Genomic DNA, 21,295 nt, shown 5'->3' with positions numbered 1-21,295 from the left:
AAAAGTGATTTGTGCTTGAAGTCTTTGGAGTTTTGAGGTGAAATAAGGGCTCATCCCTGCTGCAGGCATCAGTGCCAGAGCCTGACTTTGAGACAGGAAAACTGCAGGTTACACTTTGTGGGGGGGGGGTTTCTCCCCTGGTTCCTTCACAGCTTCCCCTCTTCTGCTCTGGGAAGTTCTTTCTGCTCTGATTTTCTTGCCCAGCTGCTGAGCTCCCCAGAGGTGTTCCAGAGAGTTCCAGCCCAGCTTTTATAGTGGAAATGGCAGAGCAAAATTGCAAGTGTAAGAAGGGAACTTCTTGTGTGAATCCTGTTCTGGAGGAGCTCCCCAGGGGCTTTGGCCCCCAGCAGGAGTCATGGTCCTGAAGTTCTGCCTTCCCTTCACTCCATTCCTGTAGAATTAAAACCAGATTTGTGTTGGATTCTCTCACTCTGAAGGAGGTAATACATAAAAACACATATTGTGATGCACTGTGCCTGGTTAGCCCACAAATAATTCACAAATCCCAGCACAGCCTCTGGAAGGTGTCACTTCTTCAGCCAAAAGCATCCTGGCAGTTGTTCTTCCTTCACATCAACCCCCAGGACATCACAAAGGACATCTGTAAAATCTGAAAAAAATGGTTTTTCCTTCCCTTTTGGCCTACAGGGGAGGCCTGGAGTGTAATGGAGCAACAGTTGTTTCCTGCAGGCTTAACTGGCTGGAGGAGCAGGGTCATGATAAGCACCAAAAGAGATGAGAGGCCTCTCCCTGGGATGCTTTTTATGAAGTTACACACTTGTTCTCTCCCTGCCTCTGGGACCACGAGTGCTGCAAGGAATATTTCAGGCTAAAACAACTGAAGCACAGTCCAGGCTGGTGCTTTTCCAAGTGACTGGCCATGGAGCTGACGGCTAACCTGCTTCAGAAAATCACTTACCTACAGCATTTCGTCCTGGGGGAGCTCCAGATGAATCTTTCATGAAGATTGCACAGCAAGTTCCCAAGAATTCTTAATATTATCCCAAAATACAGATTCCTGTCACAGCCTCCAACCCTGTACTCTGAACTCCTTTAAAATTAACTTCCAACCTCTCAGCTTACAGGACAATGTCTATTTTATTATTTTTTTTTAATCTCAGCAAGGATGTGCTGCCTGCCTGTTCCTTGCTTCAGGAAGGAGTGACTCCTGTCCTCAGGAAGATCCAGGTTTCACAATAACTCTGCAGTAGTTCCAGGAGAAAAGGAGGCTTTGTTAGCAAGCCTTCCTTCAGGAGCACAGATGGGGCAGTGGTGGTGGAGTCAGATCTTTAGGGCAGTAAAATCTGCCTGGCAGTGGCTAAACCTTGATACTCAGAGTCCTTCAGGTGTCCTCAGGCAGAGCTCAACAAAAAGGGGCAGAGCTGGGCTTGGCAAGCCCTGCTCTTGTTTTGGGAGGGTGTCAGAGTGTGGGACCCCAGGAAATTCCTCTGGCTGCCCTGGAGGACTCGAGACCCTGCCCAGGGGGCTCAGAGACCTTGGCACAGAGCCCAAGACCCTGTGCCTTTGATTTAGCCCTTGGAAAATACAATTACCAACCTTGTATGGAGAATTACAAGCCACGAAAGTTTAAGTAGAATGATAGTGAATTTATCACAGGTGAAAAATAGATTTTTTGGGGTTTTTAGAATGGAGGTTCAGGGGGCAAGATGGAGGAATCTGGGCATGCCCAGCCTTTCTCCTTCTTCTTCTTGGCCTCCATCTTCTGGGTGATGGTGGCACTTTTAGATTGGTTTAGAGTGGAAGCTCTCTGTCTAACACAGGTGACAGGTATTGGGAAGTTACTGTAAATATTGCACACAGAGTTTTTAGTATAAAAAGATAACACCACCCTGGGGCAGGCAGAGTGTCCTGGACTGTCCTGCTGAACGGACCTCAGCTGGACAGGAGAAAGAATTTTATAGATAAGGAACAATAAACAACCTTGAATATGAGAACTGAGGAGCTCTGACTCCTCCTTCAAGTGCCAGGCTGGGAAAAGAGACTTTGTGACACATCTGGGGTCACTGTGAGATTAGAGCACCAGAGCAGGGTCAGAGCTGCTGATGGCTGACTTGCTCTCTGCACATGAAGCACCTTTGTCCTGGCCAGGAGTCAGGGTATTCCCAGCTGGAATTGCCACTCTTGAGCTGCCTTTTCAATTTTGAGCTGGCTGGTGGAATTGTTCTCTTTCAAAGGCAGGTTGAAAATGGTGCTTTTCTTCCTGCTCAGCTTCTCCATCAGGAATTGGAAAAGAGCCTTCCTCCAGGAAATCACTGAAGTCTCCATCAGCACTCTCTTGGGGATGGACAAGCAGCAGGAATTTCTCACCCTGTGCCTTGGGAAGCTGCTCTGTGCATTTCTGCTTTATTGTTGTGTGGGAACTTGGGACACCCTCCCATGGAGACTGCCTGACACAGTCCTGAAACAGAATTAGAGAATGATTTTCTTCTTGGTAGAATTGAATCCAAGATCTTTTGGCTTGAAAATAGTTTCTGTTTACCCTACTTTCAGGTGGAGATGGGCAGCAGGTGTTGAATATCCCACCTGTATGGATCCATCAGTAATTGAAGCACTGCTGAATGTTGCATAAATATTTAGGTGTGCACAGTGCTCATTGCATGGAGCCCTGAGCTTTCATTCCCTTGACACATGTGGGGCAAATTCTCCCAGTGACAACGTGGGGTGAAGCAAGGGCTGGCTTGAGCTCCAGTGTTGTAACATGGACTTTGAGGATTTAACCCCAGTTAACACCAGTGAAATTGTGCATCCATGTGACACAAAGGTCATCCTGTCTTTGGCAGCTGACCTTGATAAAGAGGGTGCAAAAAGTAAATTATCCCCAAATCAGTGAAAGGTGTTGATCCTCATTGGGATGAGGGTGAAAAAAAAAAATATTCAGAGGGTTTCAGCAAATACTGGTTGAATTCCAATATTTATTAGCAGTTCAAGCCTCAGTGAATACATTTTAGGAGGTTCTTCTGTAAGCAGTTAACCCTAAATATGGATACATAAATCATAACTAGATTAATAATCATTATAAAAGCCTGGTGCTGTACATGGTGGTGTTGAGGTCTTTTCACTGCATTGCAGAGCCTGGCATTGAGAGGAAATTTCCATGCTAGGAAAGAAGGAATCTTTTCAAATGGAATTGGTGCCAGCCCTGGTCCAGACCTGCTGGGCTGGTGCTGTGGCAGGGGAAGGTCCAGCTCTCAGATGTGCCCACGGGCAATTCATTAATTTCCCTGGCCTGAGTTAATTGCTGCTGAGCTCCATTGCAGGGGAAGTTCAGTGGGAATTAATCTGACCTTCTGTCCTTCCTGAGCTCATGTAGTAAACAATGTTTTCCTACATCACCAGGGACTTGTTTTCTCCCTGCTGGTCTCACATGAGGGTGGTAGGAGATTTTCCAGAATTACTGACTTGAGAGAAGGGAATTGACTCTGGAAAAATCTAGCTAAATGTTTGCAGCCAGGTTTCACCCTGCTCTTTCATCTGGTTTTTTTTCCATAGGCCATATCCAGAATTTATCTTTTCTTGGAGAAATAGCATAGGCTGAGATGATGAACCTTCTAGTAAATTAAATAAATTCAAAGAAAATGCACAAATTACCTATAAGATAGTGTGGAACTGCTGTGTGAAACAGCACTAAAGGAATAAAAATAAATTACTGTTGTCTTTCATGCACTGATGTTTATTTTCCAAGTGAGCTTTCTACTTCCTGTGGAAGCTGTAATGAGTGTTTTAAATATCTTCACAGTTTTAACTGTATTTTGGGTAATTCTGAAGGATGTCTGGTATTATTGCTTCAAATTTTGGCTTAAAAAAATAGTGATTTCTATGGACTTCATTCCACTGGTTTGCATTACCCAAATTCTCTGCCAGGACTTCTGCTTTCAAAAACAATCTCATATATCCATGTGTTCATCCAGTTAAGTGCTGCCTTGCATTAGAAAGCAATTTAAATGGTATTTAGCACTAAGGCTGACATACCATTATTTTTTTTTAGGACTTAAAGGATTCTCTCCAGCATTAATTTGATGATTTAGCCACATCACTTATTTCATTTCAGTCCTCCCATTAATGTCTTTCTCTCACATTTGCCTCGATTGCAAAGTGATGTTGTTTAATCATTAGTGATTTTAATATTGGTTTCACCAGTCCAGCTGCAGTGATCTGTACTCTCAGTTTCCTTCTGGCTCAGTGCTCATAATAAAAATGTGTGAGAGGAGTAATAAGTGATTTATTTCATCGGGGGGCTTGGAGCAGACCTGGTGGGAAGCTCTGTTGGTACAGGTGAGCCTGTGCAGAGAGTGGATGAGTTGTGTGCCCATTAACCCTTTGATTGTGATCTGGAGCAGTAACTTGGGGCGTGTTTGCTGTGTGTTTCACCTGCAGCAAAGCCTCACTGGGTGCAGCCCATAAAGGATGTGGAAGTTGCTGTGGAGGACACCTTGTCCTGGGACTGCAGAGCCAGTGGGAAGCCCAAACCCTCCTACAGGTGGCTGAAGAATGGAGAGCAGCTGGCAATAGAGGTAACATCCTGTTGGGAAAAAGTGGAGCTGTGTCAAATTAACTATATCCATGCAAATAGGAGAGTCCAGAGTTGCCTGGGTTTAGCCAAGAGAAGTTTTGATACTGGGTTTGTATTTTTTGAGAGCATCCTGATGAAGCCTCAATAGCTGCAAAGACAAATTTTGCTGTACAAAAATATTCCAGCTAAAAGCAAATTGAAAACCAATAGATCCACAGAAAGAAACATGGAAGGAATGACTGCAGAAGAAGTTTAATAATGTTATAAATAACTATCAATAAGGGATGGAGAGCTTAAATTATTTTACTGTATTTGCAGCTGGCATTTCATTAAAGGTAGTAAAAAAATATTTTCCAGCTTCTTGGCAAAACTCCTGAAGATTCAGGGGTTTACCACTCCTTGTTGCAAAGGATGGAATACAAACAGCAGCATTACATAGATATTTGCTTTATGCAGTAAATTAATTGAAAGTAATGCATTTGGTAACAGGGAAGAGAGGTTGAACTCAGAAGGGGAAAGGTCAGAAATGCAGAGCAGGATCTGATACCCCTTATTTATTGATTTTAAATCTCACTGCTCCGTTGGAAAGCAGCCCCTTTCAGCTTATCAGGAATGTGAACTCAGGCACTTCTGCCCTTGGCCAGTGCCTCGTGCTCAGCACTGAATTTTGGGGGAGAAAGGGCCTGCTCAGGTGAATTCACTGGGTGCTTCTGAAAAATGAGCAGAGCACTGGAAAGCATTTCTTACATCTGTGCTGGCTAAAAGGAGTGCTGGTGTTGTGTGGACAGGTTAAATGAGGGAGCACCAAGTCTCTGGCTGGTTTAAGAGCATTGTTGCTGTGCCACACAGAGTCACTGAGGCAACGGGCTCCTTTTACCTCAGGAAGCACAGAAAAACCTTGGAATCGTTCAGAATCCTGTTTCTCCAGTTTGGAGTGCTGCTCTCCAGCCTCTTGGCTGTGCCTTCCCTTGGAGCAGTGGGGGAGCTCTTTGGGAAGCAGCAGGGGCAGGACCAGAGGAGTTCTGTGTGTGCAGTGCTCAGCTGTCCTCTGCTCCTTGCCTCATCCCCCTGCTGGGTCTCCTCCACAAACATGTTCCACTCAGGAGCAGATCTTCCCTAGGAGCAGCAGCTGGGGATGCTGCAGGGGAGACCAGGGCATGGGCACTCAGCTTTTTCCCCTCTGTCTGTCTGTCTGTCTGTCTGTGCCCCTCGCACTCAGGAGCTGCCAGGGAAGGAGCTGAGCTGTCTGGAGTCGCCCCAGATGCAAAAAGCAGCCCTCAGAAAACACTTCTGGGCAGGCAGTTTGGGGTTCTGTGCATTCCTGTGTCTCTGGTTTCCCCCAGAGCTGTTCCCAAAGCTGCTGCTCCTTTGGTTTTGTCTCTCTCCTTTTGTCACCAGCTCTGCCACTCAGATCAGTCACTCCTGCTGTAATTGAGCTTTCCAAAACAAGCAAGGTGAGGAGCCCCAGGTACTTGAGTGGCTGTGCTGGCTCCAGGCCCTTCAGTTTGTGGCTGTGGTTTAATTTCTGCTGGAATTTGTTCTGCAGTGTTAGAGCTCATTAGCAAGTGGCACAAGTGAAATCCCTTGAATAGTGTGAAATGCCAGAGCCATCTGCACAGTTTGGATACTCTGGTCTGTCTGAGGGGGCTGGTAGGATTCTGTCAGCAGTTCTGGAGAAATAAAAGGGCATTTGAGATTGCCAGACCTCAGTGCAAGTGGGCAAATTAGAAGAATTCATGCACTGCATCAATCTCCATATCTGATCACCATTGCTGCACCATGCTGCAGTCCTGTCACTTCTTTTAGAACTGTTCTCATGATTGTGCTTTTGCATTTACCCTGTTCATTGTATTTATGCTGTCCTATTTCTATTCCTTACTTATTTTAAATTTTTCACAGGAAATATATCATCAATAAAGATATTTTTCTTAATATTCAGGGAAGGATCCAAATTGAAAATGGTGCACTTACAATATCAAATCTAAATCTGACAGATTCTGGCAGATACCAGTGCATAGCTGAAAATAAACATGGTGTCATCTCTTCGAGTGCAGAGCTCAGGGTTGTAGGTAAGATGTTCCTTTTTTCACTAAAACACAAACCTCATTATCCCTCTCCACACCCCCTCAGATTGCACCTCAGATTTAACTCACTCAGCTGCTGTCACTGAAATAAAACATTTTTGTCAACCTGGTGTCTTTATCTGCAGAGCTGAGGAGTTGAGTCATCTGCTGCCAGAGGATTTTCAGGCCAATCATTCATTTAAAGCAGAACAGGATAAATTATTCACGAGGGGAAGAGCAAGGATGGGGGTTTGGGATTAAAACCTCTGTGGAGGTGCTGCGGGCTCCATCAGCTGCTCTCACTCCTGTGGGGGGCTCAGGGACACCCTGGGGTTAAAAACCTCTGTGTGCAGCCCTTGAGGAGCCAGGGACAGGCAGTGACATTGAGCCTGTCACTGTTGAGGACAGGCAGTGACACTGAGCCTGACTGTGCCTGTGCCTGGGGCTGGAATAGTTCCAGCTGTTGGCTGGAGGGAGCACAGCTGGGGACAGACACACCCGTGCCATTTCTCCCTCCAGCACAGCCCAGACTGAGATGTAGCTGAGTTCTGGGGACACAGGTAATTCCCTTTGTGGTGTGGATGAGCACACAAGGCTCCTTCAGCCTCGCTCTCCTCAAACACTGAATTTCCTTTCCAAGTTCAGAGTTACACAGGGAGAGGCCACGAGCCTTCTCAAAACTCTTTAATTCATGAAAAGTTCACCCAGAATGAGCTGTACTGTCATTTCCTGTCATCTGACAGGCACTGGCACGTGGAACTGGGAACATTCCAGTTCCCTGAGGTTCAGTGAGACTCCTGGTGTGATGTTGATTAGATTAATTACATAAATCTGCTCCCTTCAGCACAGCACTCACTTGGGCAGGTGCTGAGCCTGAAACTGAGCATCTTTGAGCTGAGTTTCCTTGAGGTTCCCTGAGCTGTGGTGGCTTTGATCTTCTGGGCTTGCCTTGCTGGGTGCTCAGCTGCGCAGCTGAGACCTTGGGTAGCAGGATGAGGTACAAAAAAAAAGGAGAAAATGCCTAATTGCCCAATAGAAGATCTGTCTGAACTAATTAATGGTGTTAATTATGTTTGGAGTCTGAGAAGTGCTCGTGTAAGTGCTAACTAGTAGTATCATTAATGTCATTAAAAGTGCTTTATTTCACTGCTACTACCCCTTCTGTTTTAGCTTCTGCTCCAGATTTTTCCAAGAGTCCAATGAAGAAACTGATCCAGGTTCAGATAGGCAGCACAGTTGATTTTGAGTGCAAACCCAAAGCTTTCCCTAAAGCCAAATGTTCCTGGAAGAAGGGAGGTGAGCAGCTACAGGAAAATGAAAGGTATCACCTTACATTGGTTTGTTTGTTTTAATCCTACATGAACCTTTTGTGTGTCCTTTTATGCAGTGGTGTCAGCTGTAGATCCAAACACCTGTAAAGCCTCTCTGAAGTCTGGCTGGCTCTGGGTTTTTTGCTTGTTTTTTTTGGTTGTGATGGTATGAGAGCACTGAGAGGGCGAGTGTGCTGCTTTCTCTAAGGTCAAGGGTCAGATTTTGTTTTCAGTTTAATGCAGAGTTGGGCCTGATTTAGAGAGAGCCAGGTACTGGTAGGGAACTGGGAATGCAAAGCCTGTACAAAAATACTAAAAGGCTTCAACAGAGTGCTCTGAAAATGATGGCAAAGGGGCAGTTGAGGTGTGTTACAGCCATGGGCATGATACAGCTGAGAAAAGAAAGAAAAGTTAATTTGGAGGGCAAGAGTAGCACATGAAAACATGAAAAGGAAAATGCACTTCCAGGTTCTTGCCAAGCAGCCATGATCCTGCCAGGGACAGCAGATGCCATGTTTATGTTTATTTGTGAGGGTTAGGGTGACAGGGGATGTGTTTTGGGATTGTAATTCTCAGGGGAGAGTTTGGGATTCACACACACCCCCAGCTATTGATTTCCAACAAGATATAAATGTTTTTTTCCAGCAATAGCCATCAAAACCTTATTGAATTAGTCATAAACTGAAACTGCACAAGTGTGCTGGTGAAATTGTATAAAAAACAGCACAGGGCTCCCCCACACTGGGCATTGCTGACTCCCAGCCTTTCTACATTTCAGTATTTGCACAGACTGGGAGCTCCAGGGGGGGAGCTGGGGCAGCATGGGAGCTCCTTGGAGGACAAGTGTGATGGAGGTGGTTCCAGGTGCGATGGAGGTTGTTCCAGGTGTGATGGAGGTGGTTCCAGGTGTGATGGAGGTGGGTACAGGTGTGATGGAGGTGGTTCCAGGTGTGATTCAGATGGTTCCAGGTGCGATGGAGGTGGGTACAGGTGTGCTGCAGATGGTTCCAGGTGTGATGGAGGTGGTTCCAGGTGTGATGGAGGTGGTTCCAGGGGCGATGGAGATGTTTCCAGGTGTGATGGAGATGGTTCCAGGTGTGATGGAGGTGGTTCCAGGTGTGATGGAGGTGGTTCCAGGTGTGATGAAGACGGTTCCAGGTGCGATGGAGGTGGTTCCAGGTGTGCTGGAGGTGGTTCCAGGTGTGATGAAGACGGTTCCAGGTGTGATGGAGGTGGTTCCAGGTGTGATGGAGATGGTTCCAGGTGTGATGGAGGTGGTTCCAGGTGTGATGGAGGTGGTTCCAGGTGTGATGAAGACGGTTCCAGGTGCGATGGAGGTGGTTCCAGGTGTGCTGGAGGTGGTTCCAGGTGTGCTGGAGGTGGTTCCAGGGTCGATGGAGGTGGTGACAGGGGTGATGGAGGTGGTGACAGGTGTGATGGAGGTGGTTCCAGGTGTGATTCAGCTGGTTCCAGGTGTGATTTGCCCTGGGCACAGCCACTGTGGCACTTTGGGCCCCCCAGCTGCAGCACTGCAGTGCTCAGGACAGGCTGTGCTCGCCCAGAGGAGCCAGGGTTGGTTTTTGGGAGCTCTCCCTGGGCCAGGTCAGCCTTTGTGCCTGGGTTAGACACAGGCTGTAGTGCCAGCAGCAGCTCTGCAAGGTCCCAGTGTGTGCTGGGAGCAGAGGGGACAGGCTGGCTCTGTGTTCCTGTGCTTGGCAGGATAATTCATGGACAGAGGGCCAGAGGGCCAGGCATGACACCGAGGAGAGCAAACATGAGGGTTTGAAGGAGGATTGCCGTGGTGCTGTGATTTAAGGAGTGTGTCCCTGTCCTCTAGGACTGGGGGTTGGTTTGTACAAAGCCCAGCCTGGCTTCTCAATTAGACAAAATTCTTCTGGTCCTGTTCCTGTAAAACACCACGTTCTGCTTTTCTTCTGCAGTTTTTGAACACAGAAGTTGCTCTCAGATAAACAAAGCCTGGAGAGACACCAGTGCAGACCTCTATTTGTGCCATCATAGGCTGGAGCTGTCTCCTTGTACCCAGCAGCTTTGGGCACTGCCATCTTTGCCCTGGCTCCTGGTTCACAGGGGCCTCAAGAGTTTTCATGGGTTCTGGTGTTAAGTGTTGTCAAATGTGACCATTTGGCAGAAGTTGGGGCATCTGTTGCTGCAGAGCTGGACGTGGTGCCACAGCCTCACTGGCTGCCTGCCTGCAAGCAGGCCAGCAAAATCCCTTTCAAAATAGCATTACTTGGTTATTGAATCCTTCTAGCCTTCAATTAAACAATCCTATTCTATTACATTAAACAACGACCTCTAAAATTTATGTGAAAGTTGTTTCCTTTTGGTGGATCTCAGTCAGTTTTATGTTTATGACTGCTTTTGTGAGGCGTGTGCAAAAAACACACAGCACCTGATGGTGTCTGTTTAGGGAAATTCCCAGCTTTTGTCCCATTCCATCTCCATAAAAAACAGAATGGTGTCAGTTTCATTTGGGGTGAGAGTACCAGGCTGAAGAAATCAACACTCAGTTTGCAAAAATGAATTGAATGTGATGCTGCCTGCTTTAGGTTTATGAACATAAATTACAGCTGATACTTCTGCCAAGTGCAGGTAATTCCAGAATATGACCCAGCGCCTGTGCTTCTGACAACATCCTGTAAATGGCTTCCAGAGGAAGCACAATAACAAGGCAGTAATCCTGAATTAATCTAAATGAAATAAACTTGCCTTTGGAGAAGAGCAGAGGGAGGTGCTTTGCAGAAAACCCTGGAGTTCATTACTGTCTGCTGTGAATAATTGCAATCCCTGAATTTCATGCAGTTCTACAAATTCCTGCAATTCAGGAAGAGGGTTTCAAATTAGCAGTACATTTCTCAGCCCTGAACTCCATTTCCAATGCAGAATTCTGCTGGGGAGGGTTTCCCCTTCTTTAATTGCAGCAAGCAGGAGCAATGAGTTCCTGCCACAAAGGGAGGTCCAGCATGGATGGCACCTGGGAGAGGTGGGGAGGCAAAAGGACCTGAATATTAATTACATTTAATTGCATCTAGCAGCATGGCTAGAATGCTGTGGTGGTGTTGTGAGGGTCCCCAGGACGAGGTGGGAGATGAGAATTGACTCCAAGTTCTAAGAAGGCTGATATATTATATTAATTATATTATATTAATTATATTATTATATTATATTATATTATATTATATTATATTATATTATATTATATTATATTATATTATATTATATTATATTATATTATATTATATTATATTATATTATATTATATTATATTATATTATATTATATTATATTATATTATATTATATATTATCACTATGCTAAACTATGGAGAAAAGAGCCATCAGAAGGCTAAACAGGAATGAATAAAAACCTGTGACTGACCAGAGTCCTGACACAGCTGGACTGGGATTGGTCATTAATTAAAAACAATTCTCATGGAACCAATCAAAGCTGCACCTGTTGATCAGCAGCCTCCAGCCCACATCCCAAGCAATCAGATAATTATTGTTTACATTTCCTTTCTGAGGCTTCTCAGGAGAAAAATCCTGGGCAAAGATTTTTCAGAAAATATCATGGTGACAGCTAGAATTTACTGTCTCAAGGAAACTCCGACTTGAATCATAAAGAAAAAGCACAAATACTTGAATTTCCTGGCATCAGAGAACTTGGGTTTCTCTGAGGTACTGACCACAACACTTTGGTAAAGCCTGAGAGAGTTTCATTTTGATGGCACTCTTGCTCGTGTTCTTAATTTATTTTTAAATGGTGCTGCCTTTTCCGTATGTAGGAGATTGGGATAATGACTCAGTAAATTTTAATTAAATGAGCTGAATATAGTGTGTCTTGTGGAGGGGAGAAAATATAATTCAAAATGGATTCATGAGCTCTGGGCTGAGAAATCGCTCAGCATTGAAGAAAGCAATCTTGTTTCTTGTTAATTTTGCAAAGTATGTGATTTATATTTTTTTTTTTCTAGAGTATCTTTAATAAAGAGAGCTAAACATTAAAGAGCAGTGGAGTGCAGAGAGCAGTGAAAGCACAGGATAACATGCAGAAGGAAAGACAGAAAATGGGAATTAAATTTAGTGCCTGAGACACCTCCACCTCCAGATGGATGAATTTTTGTTGTCTTTTTATCCTCCAGAAAAGGAGGATTAGATGCTTAACCAAGGTTAAATGCTCCTGATGCTGGTTTTACTCATCCAAACCAGAATAAATACTAAAATAACTCTTGTCCAGACATAACCCCTCCCAAGGTTTCCTTCATGTTTTATGTATGTACGTGACTTTTAATTTTCAGTCTGTGCTTGACAGTCACTGCCTGTGGGCTGTAGAGGGTCTGAACTCCTGGCTCAAATACCTGACTGGAAGAGGGTTAAAAACCAGGATTTTGTCAAAATGCAGAGCAGCATTTAGAAATAATTCACCTTTAAACAAACTCACTAGATGTTTCCTAAGTGTTTCTACATCTGGTCTTTACCAAGACTAGAAAAAGATGAGAAGATGCTGCAAAAACTTCACTGAAATACTTCCCAGTGGAATTCCCTTAGGAAAACTCCAGTTTTAGCAGCTTCCATTATGGCCAAGTGATGGCAAATTAAAGGAGGAAAGAAATAATTGCTGATAAAAAATGGCACTATACTTACAAGTATTAGTTAATGGTTTCCTGCAGTCTGAATTCAATATATTTATTCATTTTGTGTTACAGTTTGGAATGCTGTGATGTGAAAAGTAATGCAGTTACTTACCAGTACTTGCAGAGGATTTCATTTTGCTGACTTGCCTGTTAATTAATCTGCTTTAATTTAGTTGGAATTTGATTGATACATTCAAAGACACTTTTGACCCCCTTTTCCACTGTTCCTTGGCACTGAGGTGTTATGAGCTTTAAAGGAATGTGTTTGTGAATATTACCACATCAGTAGGGATCTGAAATAGTTGTTTTTTTTTTTCTAAATAATCTGAGAAATGAAACAGGCAGTGATTCCTGAGTTTGATGATATTTGATAGTTCAGTGATAAGAAATTGCCTTGGGAGGGTGAGCAGGTTTGCAGCCATCAACAGCTGCATTAATGACACCAAGTTTCAGTGGAGACACAGTCTGTCTTCTCTCTCTAAATATCAATAGATAAAGAGGTATAATTTTGAAATCAGTGTATAAAGAGGTCTAGTTTCTCTCAAACTGGAAGCCCAAACTCTTGAAGTTGTTTAATCCTTCCCCCCATCCTGCTGACCTCAGTGGCAGGGTGTGGGGGTGAGCTAAGGGGGTTTTATTTGACTGGAGAAGAAAAGAATCTGCCCAAACATCAATTTCCCCAGTTTTGCTCAGGAGTTAGTGAGAGATGATGAGTTTGTCAGTGATGCTGTGATCTGGTGACCAGACAGGTCCTAAATCCATCTCCAGCTGGAATTGAGGTGGATTTAGGACCATCACTCCCCCCATGGTCCCTTCTGCAGGGCTGAAGGTTTTGTGCCATTTGCCAGGGTGCCAGGAGGGTGCTGGTGGTGGAAAATGGAATTTCCATGGAAAATTGCTGGCCTTAAGCAAAATGTTTTGGGAAACACCTGTAGATACAGGAGTGCCAAAGGCTGGATTGTTATCTGTGTGTGTCACAGGTCTGGGTCTCTCCCTGGCAGTGTTCCAGCACCACGTGTGAATATGGAATAATTCCAGTTAAACTAAAAGCTGGGGTTTGTCTCCTGCTTCAGCAGGAGGGGCAGAGCTCTTTTTGGGGTTGGGGTTTCCCAGGCTCTGAGCTGCACTTACTGGTTTGTAATTGGAAAAAGTGGAGCATTGCTCTTTTTCTGATTTACCAGTGAAGATTTTTATTCCAGTTATATTATTTTTCTCTAATTGATTTTTTCCATGTATTGTTTGCTTTTTGTTTTTTTCATTCTAGAAAAAAAACATTCTTAATTATATCAGGGTTTTAATAAGCTTTCTGTTTAATTATTTTAGGCAAGCTAGGCTTGCAGGTAGCTCAGAGCACTCTAAAAATGATTCACTTTAATTAAACAATAGACATTTTCAGGTTTATTCCCTGATCCTGCTTTTTCTTCTGTTTGATCTTAGGCTTTGTCAACACTTGGGGTTTCTTTAGTTTTGTATTTTTTCTGTTGGAAATTGCATCAAAGCAGATGAAGCCTCAGCTAGAAAGTGCAACAGCACTTGCTTGTAACCATAATTGATATATTTTAACACCTTTTTTTGATGTCATTCTAATTACCTATAAAATGTATCACTCATGTCTTTAACACATTTAAAATACCTATAAACCATATGGCACGCTTTAATTAATTTTAAATGTTCCATCTAACATGAAGTGCAGCCAAATATGACTGAGGAATTTTCCAAAACAAGTTAATGAACCCCGGGGAAGTCACTGGTGAGGCACATCCTCCCTTGAAAAAACACCTCAAATGCCACCGCAGCCGCTGAGGTACCTCAGGATGCTTTGTGTGGCTGTAAATGGATTAAACTGCCTATTTATAGCTCTCTTTCTCACCCCAATAAAACGCTTTTGTCTGTTGTTCTAACAGGGTGAGTTGTTATCTCTTGTAATTTGCATCTGCTAATTTCATTATTGCACCACCTCTGCCCAGAGGAGGAGCAGCTCAGAGACAGCCCTGAGAGCTGAAACACCTTTTTAGGGAAATGCAGAATGCAATTTGGACTCATCAAGAGAAGAGCGTTGAAAAGTTGTGTGTATTTCTGTGTTGCAACTCCAGAACCTCTGTTCTCCTCGTGCAGCTGTGGCAGAGTGCAGAGTGCAGCCTTCAGAGGGTGGAAAAGCCTCCAGGAGGCTTGGAGGATGAGGAGGATTTGCTGCTGAGGGAGGCAGGGAGTGGGGCAGTGGAATTCCAGAGCCCTGGAGTTCTCCCACTGCTGGGATCTGCATTTGGGGAGTGTGGGTTTGGGTCAGGGTGCAGGATAAGATCACTGAACCCTTGCATGAAGAATTTACCCCAAAATCTGGTCTAAGCCTCCCTGGCCATTCCTTGTCACTTGTCACCTGGGAGAGGGGACTGAGCCACCCCTGACTGCACCTTGTGGAGAGCAGATCCCAGCCCAGCAGAGCTCAGCTGGGACGAGTGGTGGGGATTGACTGGCATTGTTGGACCTCAGGAGTGTTGAAAATAAAAATATTAGCAGAGGTGTGTGCTGAATTCATTCCTTTAGTTCTGAATGAAGCAGCAGCTGGAAGTGAGCAGGCAGAGCCCTCCCAGCTCTTGGTGGCAGTGTCAAGCTTGGTGACATCTGCTGCCTTTTCAGCTGGCATTTCTAAAAGGGAGCAAGACTCAGCTAATGCAGGCAGGGCTTTGCCTGGAGAGGGTTTGTGTGTGCTTGCTGCTCTGTTCATTCTGCAGCTCAGTTCAGGGCATTTCCAAATCAGCATCCAGCCAAGGTGCTGGCCTCCAGTTTGGTGCCTCTCAGGTGGGTTGATGGGCTGTGAGAGAAAAGCTCTGAAGCTCTTTTGACTTGGGCACATCAGGAAAATGGGTATTTTTACAAATTTGTTAATACTGTGGACATTTTTATTTATATTCAGCTATTTTGCTGCTGCAGGTTGTCTTAGGGTGAAAGTCCCTGCAGGATAGAACAGATGGGAGGACAAAAAATAGGGAAAAGGGATTCAAATCAGCCTTAGCTGTGGATCAGCAGTGCTGCTGTCTGGGATGTCACCTCTGCTCTGGGGACATCCCTGCTCCTCTGTCCCTTCATGGGTTTTCTTCTGTCCACACCTTCTATGAGCACCTTCCTGCTTTTCCATGCTCTCACTGTGGGGGGTGAAGGGAATTTTCTGTCCTGGAAGTCCTTCCACAAAGGAAGTTCATGAACAAGCCTACGGAGTTGTCATGGCAATCACAGTTATTTCAAAGTTGCTGTGCAAGATTTCTTGAGCTCAACAACAAAAGAGCTGAAAATTATTCCACTTTCAATTGGTGCAGCTAAAAAAGGTGGAGCTCACGTGGGGTTTCTCTCTTTCACACCCTAACATGTGCTCACATCTCTTATAAAATTGGTTCTAATGGTGTCCAGAGTGATATGTCCAAAGTAATACAAATCCACAGTGGTTGGGTTCAAATCTGTGGATGGCCACAACATTTTCAAACCCCAGGCTGGTAATTGTCCTGGTTTCAGCTGCCATGGAGCTCATTTCCTTCCTGATTGTTGGCACCGTTTGATGTGTCAGAGATGACAGTAAAGCAGGGAAGAATTTTGCCTACAAATGCTGTGACTTTTCAAAATCTCCTGGTCGTTTTTCAGGATCAGCCTGTTAAAGGATGGAGGGCTGAGGGTGGCCAACGTGACCAAGGGGGATGCTGGCACCTACACCTGCCTGGCCACCAACCAGTTTGGGACAGCCAGGGGCTCCACCAGCCTGGTGGTTACAGGTGGGTGAGCTGGGAATGGAGCTGCAGCCTCAGCAGCTGCAGTGGGGTGGAAGAATGTAAAGGCTGTGAGAAGTTATTTATTTAATGTGCAAAGAGAAAAGGATAGCTGCTACATCTCTTTTAGTAGTGTCAGAGACACCGAGGGATTTCTTCTGTCTTTGACAAAGATATTTCTCAGATGTGAGGGAGTTCTGAACACTTCCCTCCCTCCTCTCAGTTCTCTAAACACTAAATAGTGCAATTATGCTTTTAAGTTCGTGGGGGTTTTTAATTTGTTATGAAAAAAACATGTCAATCAAAAAAAAAATCTTTGAGGTAATTTTGTATTCCTGTGGAAAATCTTTTGCCCAAAAGAGGTTTAAATGCTGTTTGCTTGTGGAAAAAGATGTGGTGGAAACTCCAGCTGCAGGGGAGCATTCAGGGACTCCACGGGCAGCAGAACACAGGCTTTGAAAAGCAAATTTCCTACAGAATTGTTGTTCAGAGGGATCCTTCCTCCAAGTCATCCATTCCTGGCTTCTGGTTGAGATACTGGATGAAAAGAGCCAAGAGTTTGTGAAGTTTATCTGAAAAACGTCTTCTTTCATAATGTTCTTTCTGAAAGATTTTAATACCTGAAAGATTTCCCAAACTCAGAATTCTCTAATATCCCACTGCATTACATATCCTGTATAGCTCATAGGTCCAAACACAATTATTTTGTTCAGTGAATTAACAGCTTCATGTTTTCAGCCTGTGCTCTTATATTATTCATATCCCTTTATATACAGATAATAAAATTATATACAGAGAATTCCTAGAATTAAATTTTACTGTTACAGAAATAAAGGTAGCTGAAGTTTTTCTCCGTTAATGTTAATTCTGGGATAACAAACAGCAGTTCTTAATGACACAATTTATGTTCTTTGTGATGTATGGACCCAAGTACCCAGTGTGCTCCTCCTTAAGTGGATTTCCTGCAGTTTCTGGGGTTTTTTAGGTTCTTCCCTTACTGCCCCCTCTTCACCTGCCCAGTGCCTGCTGCTGCTTCAAACCCAGTGGGGTTGCTGAGAGCCTCCCATGGCAATTCCTGCCTGTGGATCCAGCTTGGTGCAGTGGATTGGCTGCACCCAGCAGGCTCAAATTCACCTACCAGTGCCCAGCAGCTCCTGATGGGAAATTGTGGTATTTTTGGAGATTTTTTTCCTCTCCGTCGTGGGGAAGAAAGATGAATCTGACTCCATGTTCTTAGAAGGCTAATATATATTATATTATATTACATTATATTATATTGATATATTATATTATATTATATTATATTATATTATATTATATTATATTATATTATATTATATTATATTATATTATATTATATTATATTATATTATATTATATTATATTATATTATATTATATTATATTATATTATATTATATTATATTATATTATATTATATTATTATGCTATACTAAAGAATAGAGAAATGATAGAGACAGAAGACTACAAGGAATGACAATGAAAACTTGTGACTCTCCCTCCAGAGTCCTGACACAGCTGGCTGTGATTGGTCATTAAGTTAAAACAATTTACATAAAACCAATCAAACAACCACTTGCTGGATAAACAATCTCCAAACCACATTCCAAAGCAGCAAAACACAGGAGCAGCAATCAGATAATATTGTTTTCCCTTTTCTCTGAGGCTTCTCAGCTTCCCAGGAGAGAAATCCTGGGCAAAGAGGATTTTTCAGAGAATGTGATGGTGACAGGAAATGCCAGGACACAAAGCTCCAGGCAGCATTCCCAGTCCAGCTGCACCTTCCAAAGTGGCTGTCACTGATCCCATCCAGGCATGGGGGGATGTCAGTGGCAGGCAGAGCTCAGCAGTGCAGAAAAATCCAATAGCCAGTGTCTGTGCTCCCTGCAGAGCCAACCAGGATCACCTTGGCCCCTTCCAACCTGGATGTCACCGTGGGGGAGAGCGTGGTGCTGCCCTGCCAGGTGCAGCACGATCCCCTGCTGGACATCAGCTTCACCTGGTACTTCAACGGGAGCCTCACAGACTTCCAGAGGGATGCCTCCCACTTCGAGAAGGTTGGAGGGGTGAGCTCAGAACCTTCTTCTCTTCCTCTTCCTCTTCCTCTTCCTCTTCCTCTTCTCTTCCTCTTCTCTTCCTCTTCTCGAAACCTTCCCTTCCCTTCCCTTCCCTTCCCTTCCCTTCCCTTCCCTTCCCTTCCCTTCCCTTCCCTTCCCTTCCCTTCCCGAAACCTTCCCGAAACCTTCCCGAAACCTTCCCGAAACCTTCCCGAAACCTTCCCAAACCTTCCCTTCCCTTCTCTTCCCTTCTCTTCTCCCCTTTCCCTTTCCCTCCCCAACAAAGCCCCACAAGATTTGGCTTTTCCCTCACAGACAAACCAAGTCCCATCTGATTTACTGAAACACAGGGGGGCTCCCTGCTGCTCCCCCAGTCCCTCGAGACCCTTCCCAAACCCCCACAAATGACTGAAATGCACAGATTACTGAAATGCACAGATTACTGAAATGCACAGATTACTGAAATGCAGAGTTAACATGTTGCTCAGGTTTATTTCAAGCAAAACTGTTCTGTTTGAAGCCCCCCCTCCCCTTTGGTGAGATGTCTCAAGTTGAGTTTGCTGAAATTTGTGTAGGATGTGATTTGCTTGCCTTCTCTGCTGGTGTTGGGCATTCTCTGAATATCCACTTCCAATCAAGGAGATGGATTTTAGATTGCTTTTGACTCAACTTTTAATTTATTGTAAGCAATCAGCACTGAATTGTCCTGCAAACAGCTTCCATCTGTGCTTTCACAGCAGACCAGGCACACACATGGAAGGGAACCAGGCAGAATTGGCTTCAGCTTCTGTTGAGTAAAGAACTGAGACATTGTAATGCTGAAACAAAGGAAAATAATCAAATGTTTTGAAAGGTTCATGTATTTTCCAAGAGTAAAATAAACTTCAGAGTCGTGGCTTTGCCTTTCTCCCAAACTGCTGTTTGCCCGTGGATCAGTGGCCAAAGTAGCTGAAAATACCCACAAATTTGGGTTCTGTCCTTGAAGAAAATGCTGCTTGTCCAGAAAAATTGTAATTTAAAAATTAAAATCTAACTGAGGCGTTTTTCACCTGAAAAATTCAGCTGGAACTGAGTTAAGGCAGTAATTGAGCTCACACAAAGAGGAGACTTTTTTTTTTATTTTTTTTTTTTTTAGCAAAGGTTTAATGTCAAGTTCTCTGTTCAGAGGTGTAGAAAACAAACAGTGCACAAAGAGCCCTAATGTGATAGGAAGTTACAGTTTCATTCAGGTTTTATTTCTTTTCCCATGATCCAGGAAATAACCACATGCTGTGATCTGAGAGAGAACAACAGGGAAAAAAGAGTAAAGATTAAATACTCAGTGAATAGCAAAGAGCAGAACCTGGGCTTGGGTAAAATGGGAAATTCAGCCTGGAATGTGCAACCTTTAAATGAGAGTGCTCACAATAACCTGGAGAAGGGACTGAATTCAACTTTGTCTTTTACACATTTGAACTCCTTAAAAATCTGTCATAACTTGACTTACAAGTTCAAGACAAAAATTCCATGAATTCTGTCTAGAAAGCAAACTGGTAATGGCCACAGAAAACACATTTTTCTTTTTTAGGGCTTTGAGACAAGTGGTCACAGGGCATTGGGGGGTTCCAGGCAGGAGATGCTTTCCCAGTGTGAGCTCCCTATGTTGGGGCTCATTTCTCCCAAAAAAGGGAGAAATTTGTCTTTTACACATTTGAACTCCTTAAAAATCTGTCATGACTTGACTTACAAGTTCAAGACAAAAACTCCATGAATTCTGTCTAGAAGTCAAACTGGTAATGGCCACAAAAACCACATTTTTCTTTTTTAGGGCTTTGAGACAAGTGGTCACAGGGCATTGGGGGGTTCCAGGCAGGAGATGCTTTCCCAGTGTGAGCTCCCCATGTTGGGGCTCATTTCTCCCAAAAAAGGGAGAAATTTGTCTTTTACACATTTGAACTCCTTAAAAGTCTGTCATGACTTGACTTACAAGTTCAAGACAAAAACTCCATGAATTCTGTCTAGAAGTCAAACTGGTAATGGCCACAAAAACCACATTTTTCTCTTTTAGAGCTTTGAGACAAGTGGTCACAGGGCACTGAGGTTACTGGGGGTTCCAGGCAGGAGATGCTTTCCCAGTGTGAGCTCCCCATGTTGGAGCTCATTTCTCCCAAAAAAGGGACATCACCTCCTGTTTTTTGGGAAGATGCTCCCAGACAAGCCTGGAGCTGCTGATGGGCAGGAATTTGCTGTCCTGCAGTGCAGCTTTTGATGAACTTCCCATTTTTGGTGGATTTCTTTTCTCTTTTCAAAGAAAATCCTAAACATCAAGGGAGGATTGCTTGCCTTAATGAATGTTGTGTGTTCCCCAGAGTGCCTCAGGGGATCTGATGATCAGGAACATCCAGCTGAAGCACAGTGGGAAGTACGTGTGCATGGTGAAGACAGAGGTGGACAGCGTGGCCTCTGCTGCCGACCTCATCGTGAGAGGTACAGCCCCACAATCTTGTTTTCCACCTTTTTTTAAATTACAGGCTGCAGAAATCACTGATGGTGGAGGTCACAGAACCAATGCATGGTTTGAATGGGGTGATGAATGGCTGTGAGTTGAATTTCTGTCACTCTGACCTGCAGCTAGGGAGAATTTACAGCTCAGCTTTTGGGTGAAGCCTGATTTTTCCCAGAGAAATGAGGAGCTGGAGGTTGTAATAGTGACTTCACATCCTTTTTCACTGCCACTCCTTCAGGTCAATGCCAAGAGGGAGCTCGCTGGCAGCTCTGAGGCAGCTGGAGTTGCTGCCTCTGCAGACTGAAGTGTTGGGGACTCCAGAATCCTTCTGTGAAATGGGCAATTCTGCCAGAGCCCAGGAGAGGTTTTCTCCTAGGGTTTAAAGCCTATAATGCAGGATTATTCCTTTGCATTCCGAGC

At 44.2% G+C, this 21,295-nt stretch overlaps 1 protein-coding gene across 1 annotated transcript in view; it reads left to right on the top strand.

Annotated features, from left to right (window-relative positions):
• LOC132332455 (contactin-3-like) overlaps positions 1-21,295 on the top strand; it is a 100,865-nt gene that overhangs the window by 64,968 nt on the left and 14,602 nt on the right. The window contains exons 7-12 of the mRNA XM_059856831.1: positions 4,396-4,532; positions 6,471-6,600; positions 7,765-7,915; positions 16,192-16,319; positions 18,224-18,399; positions 20,739-20,856. Coding sequence (XP_059712814.1) covers positions 4,396-4,532; positions 6,471-6,600; positions 7,765-7,915; positions 16,192-16,319; positions 18,224-18,399; positions 20,739-20,856 — 840 coding nt within the window. The remainder of the gene's footprint in view (positions 1-4,395; positions 4,533-6,470; positions 6,601-7,764; positions 7,916-16,191; positions 16,320-18,223; positions 18,400-20,738; positions 20,857-21,295) is intronic.

Source organism: Haemorhous mexicanus, chromosome 11 (genome assembly GCF_027477595.1).
Source record: "Haemorhous mexicanus isolate bHaeMex1 chromosome 11, bHaeMex1.pri, whole genome shotgun sequence".
Taxonomy (NCBI): Eukaryota; Metazoa; Chordata; class Aves; order Passeriformes; family Fringillidae; genus Haemorhous; species Haemorhous mexicanus.
This window is presented reverse-complemented; position numbering and strand designations above follow the sequence as displayed.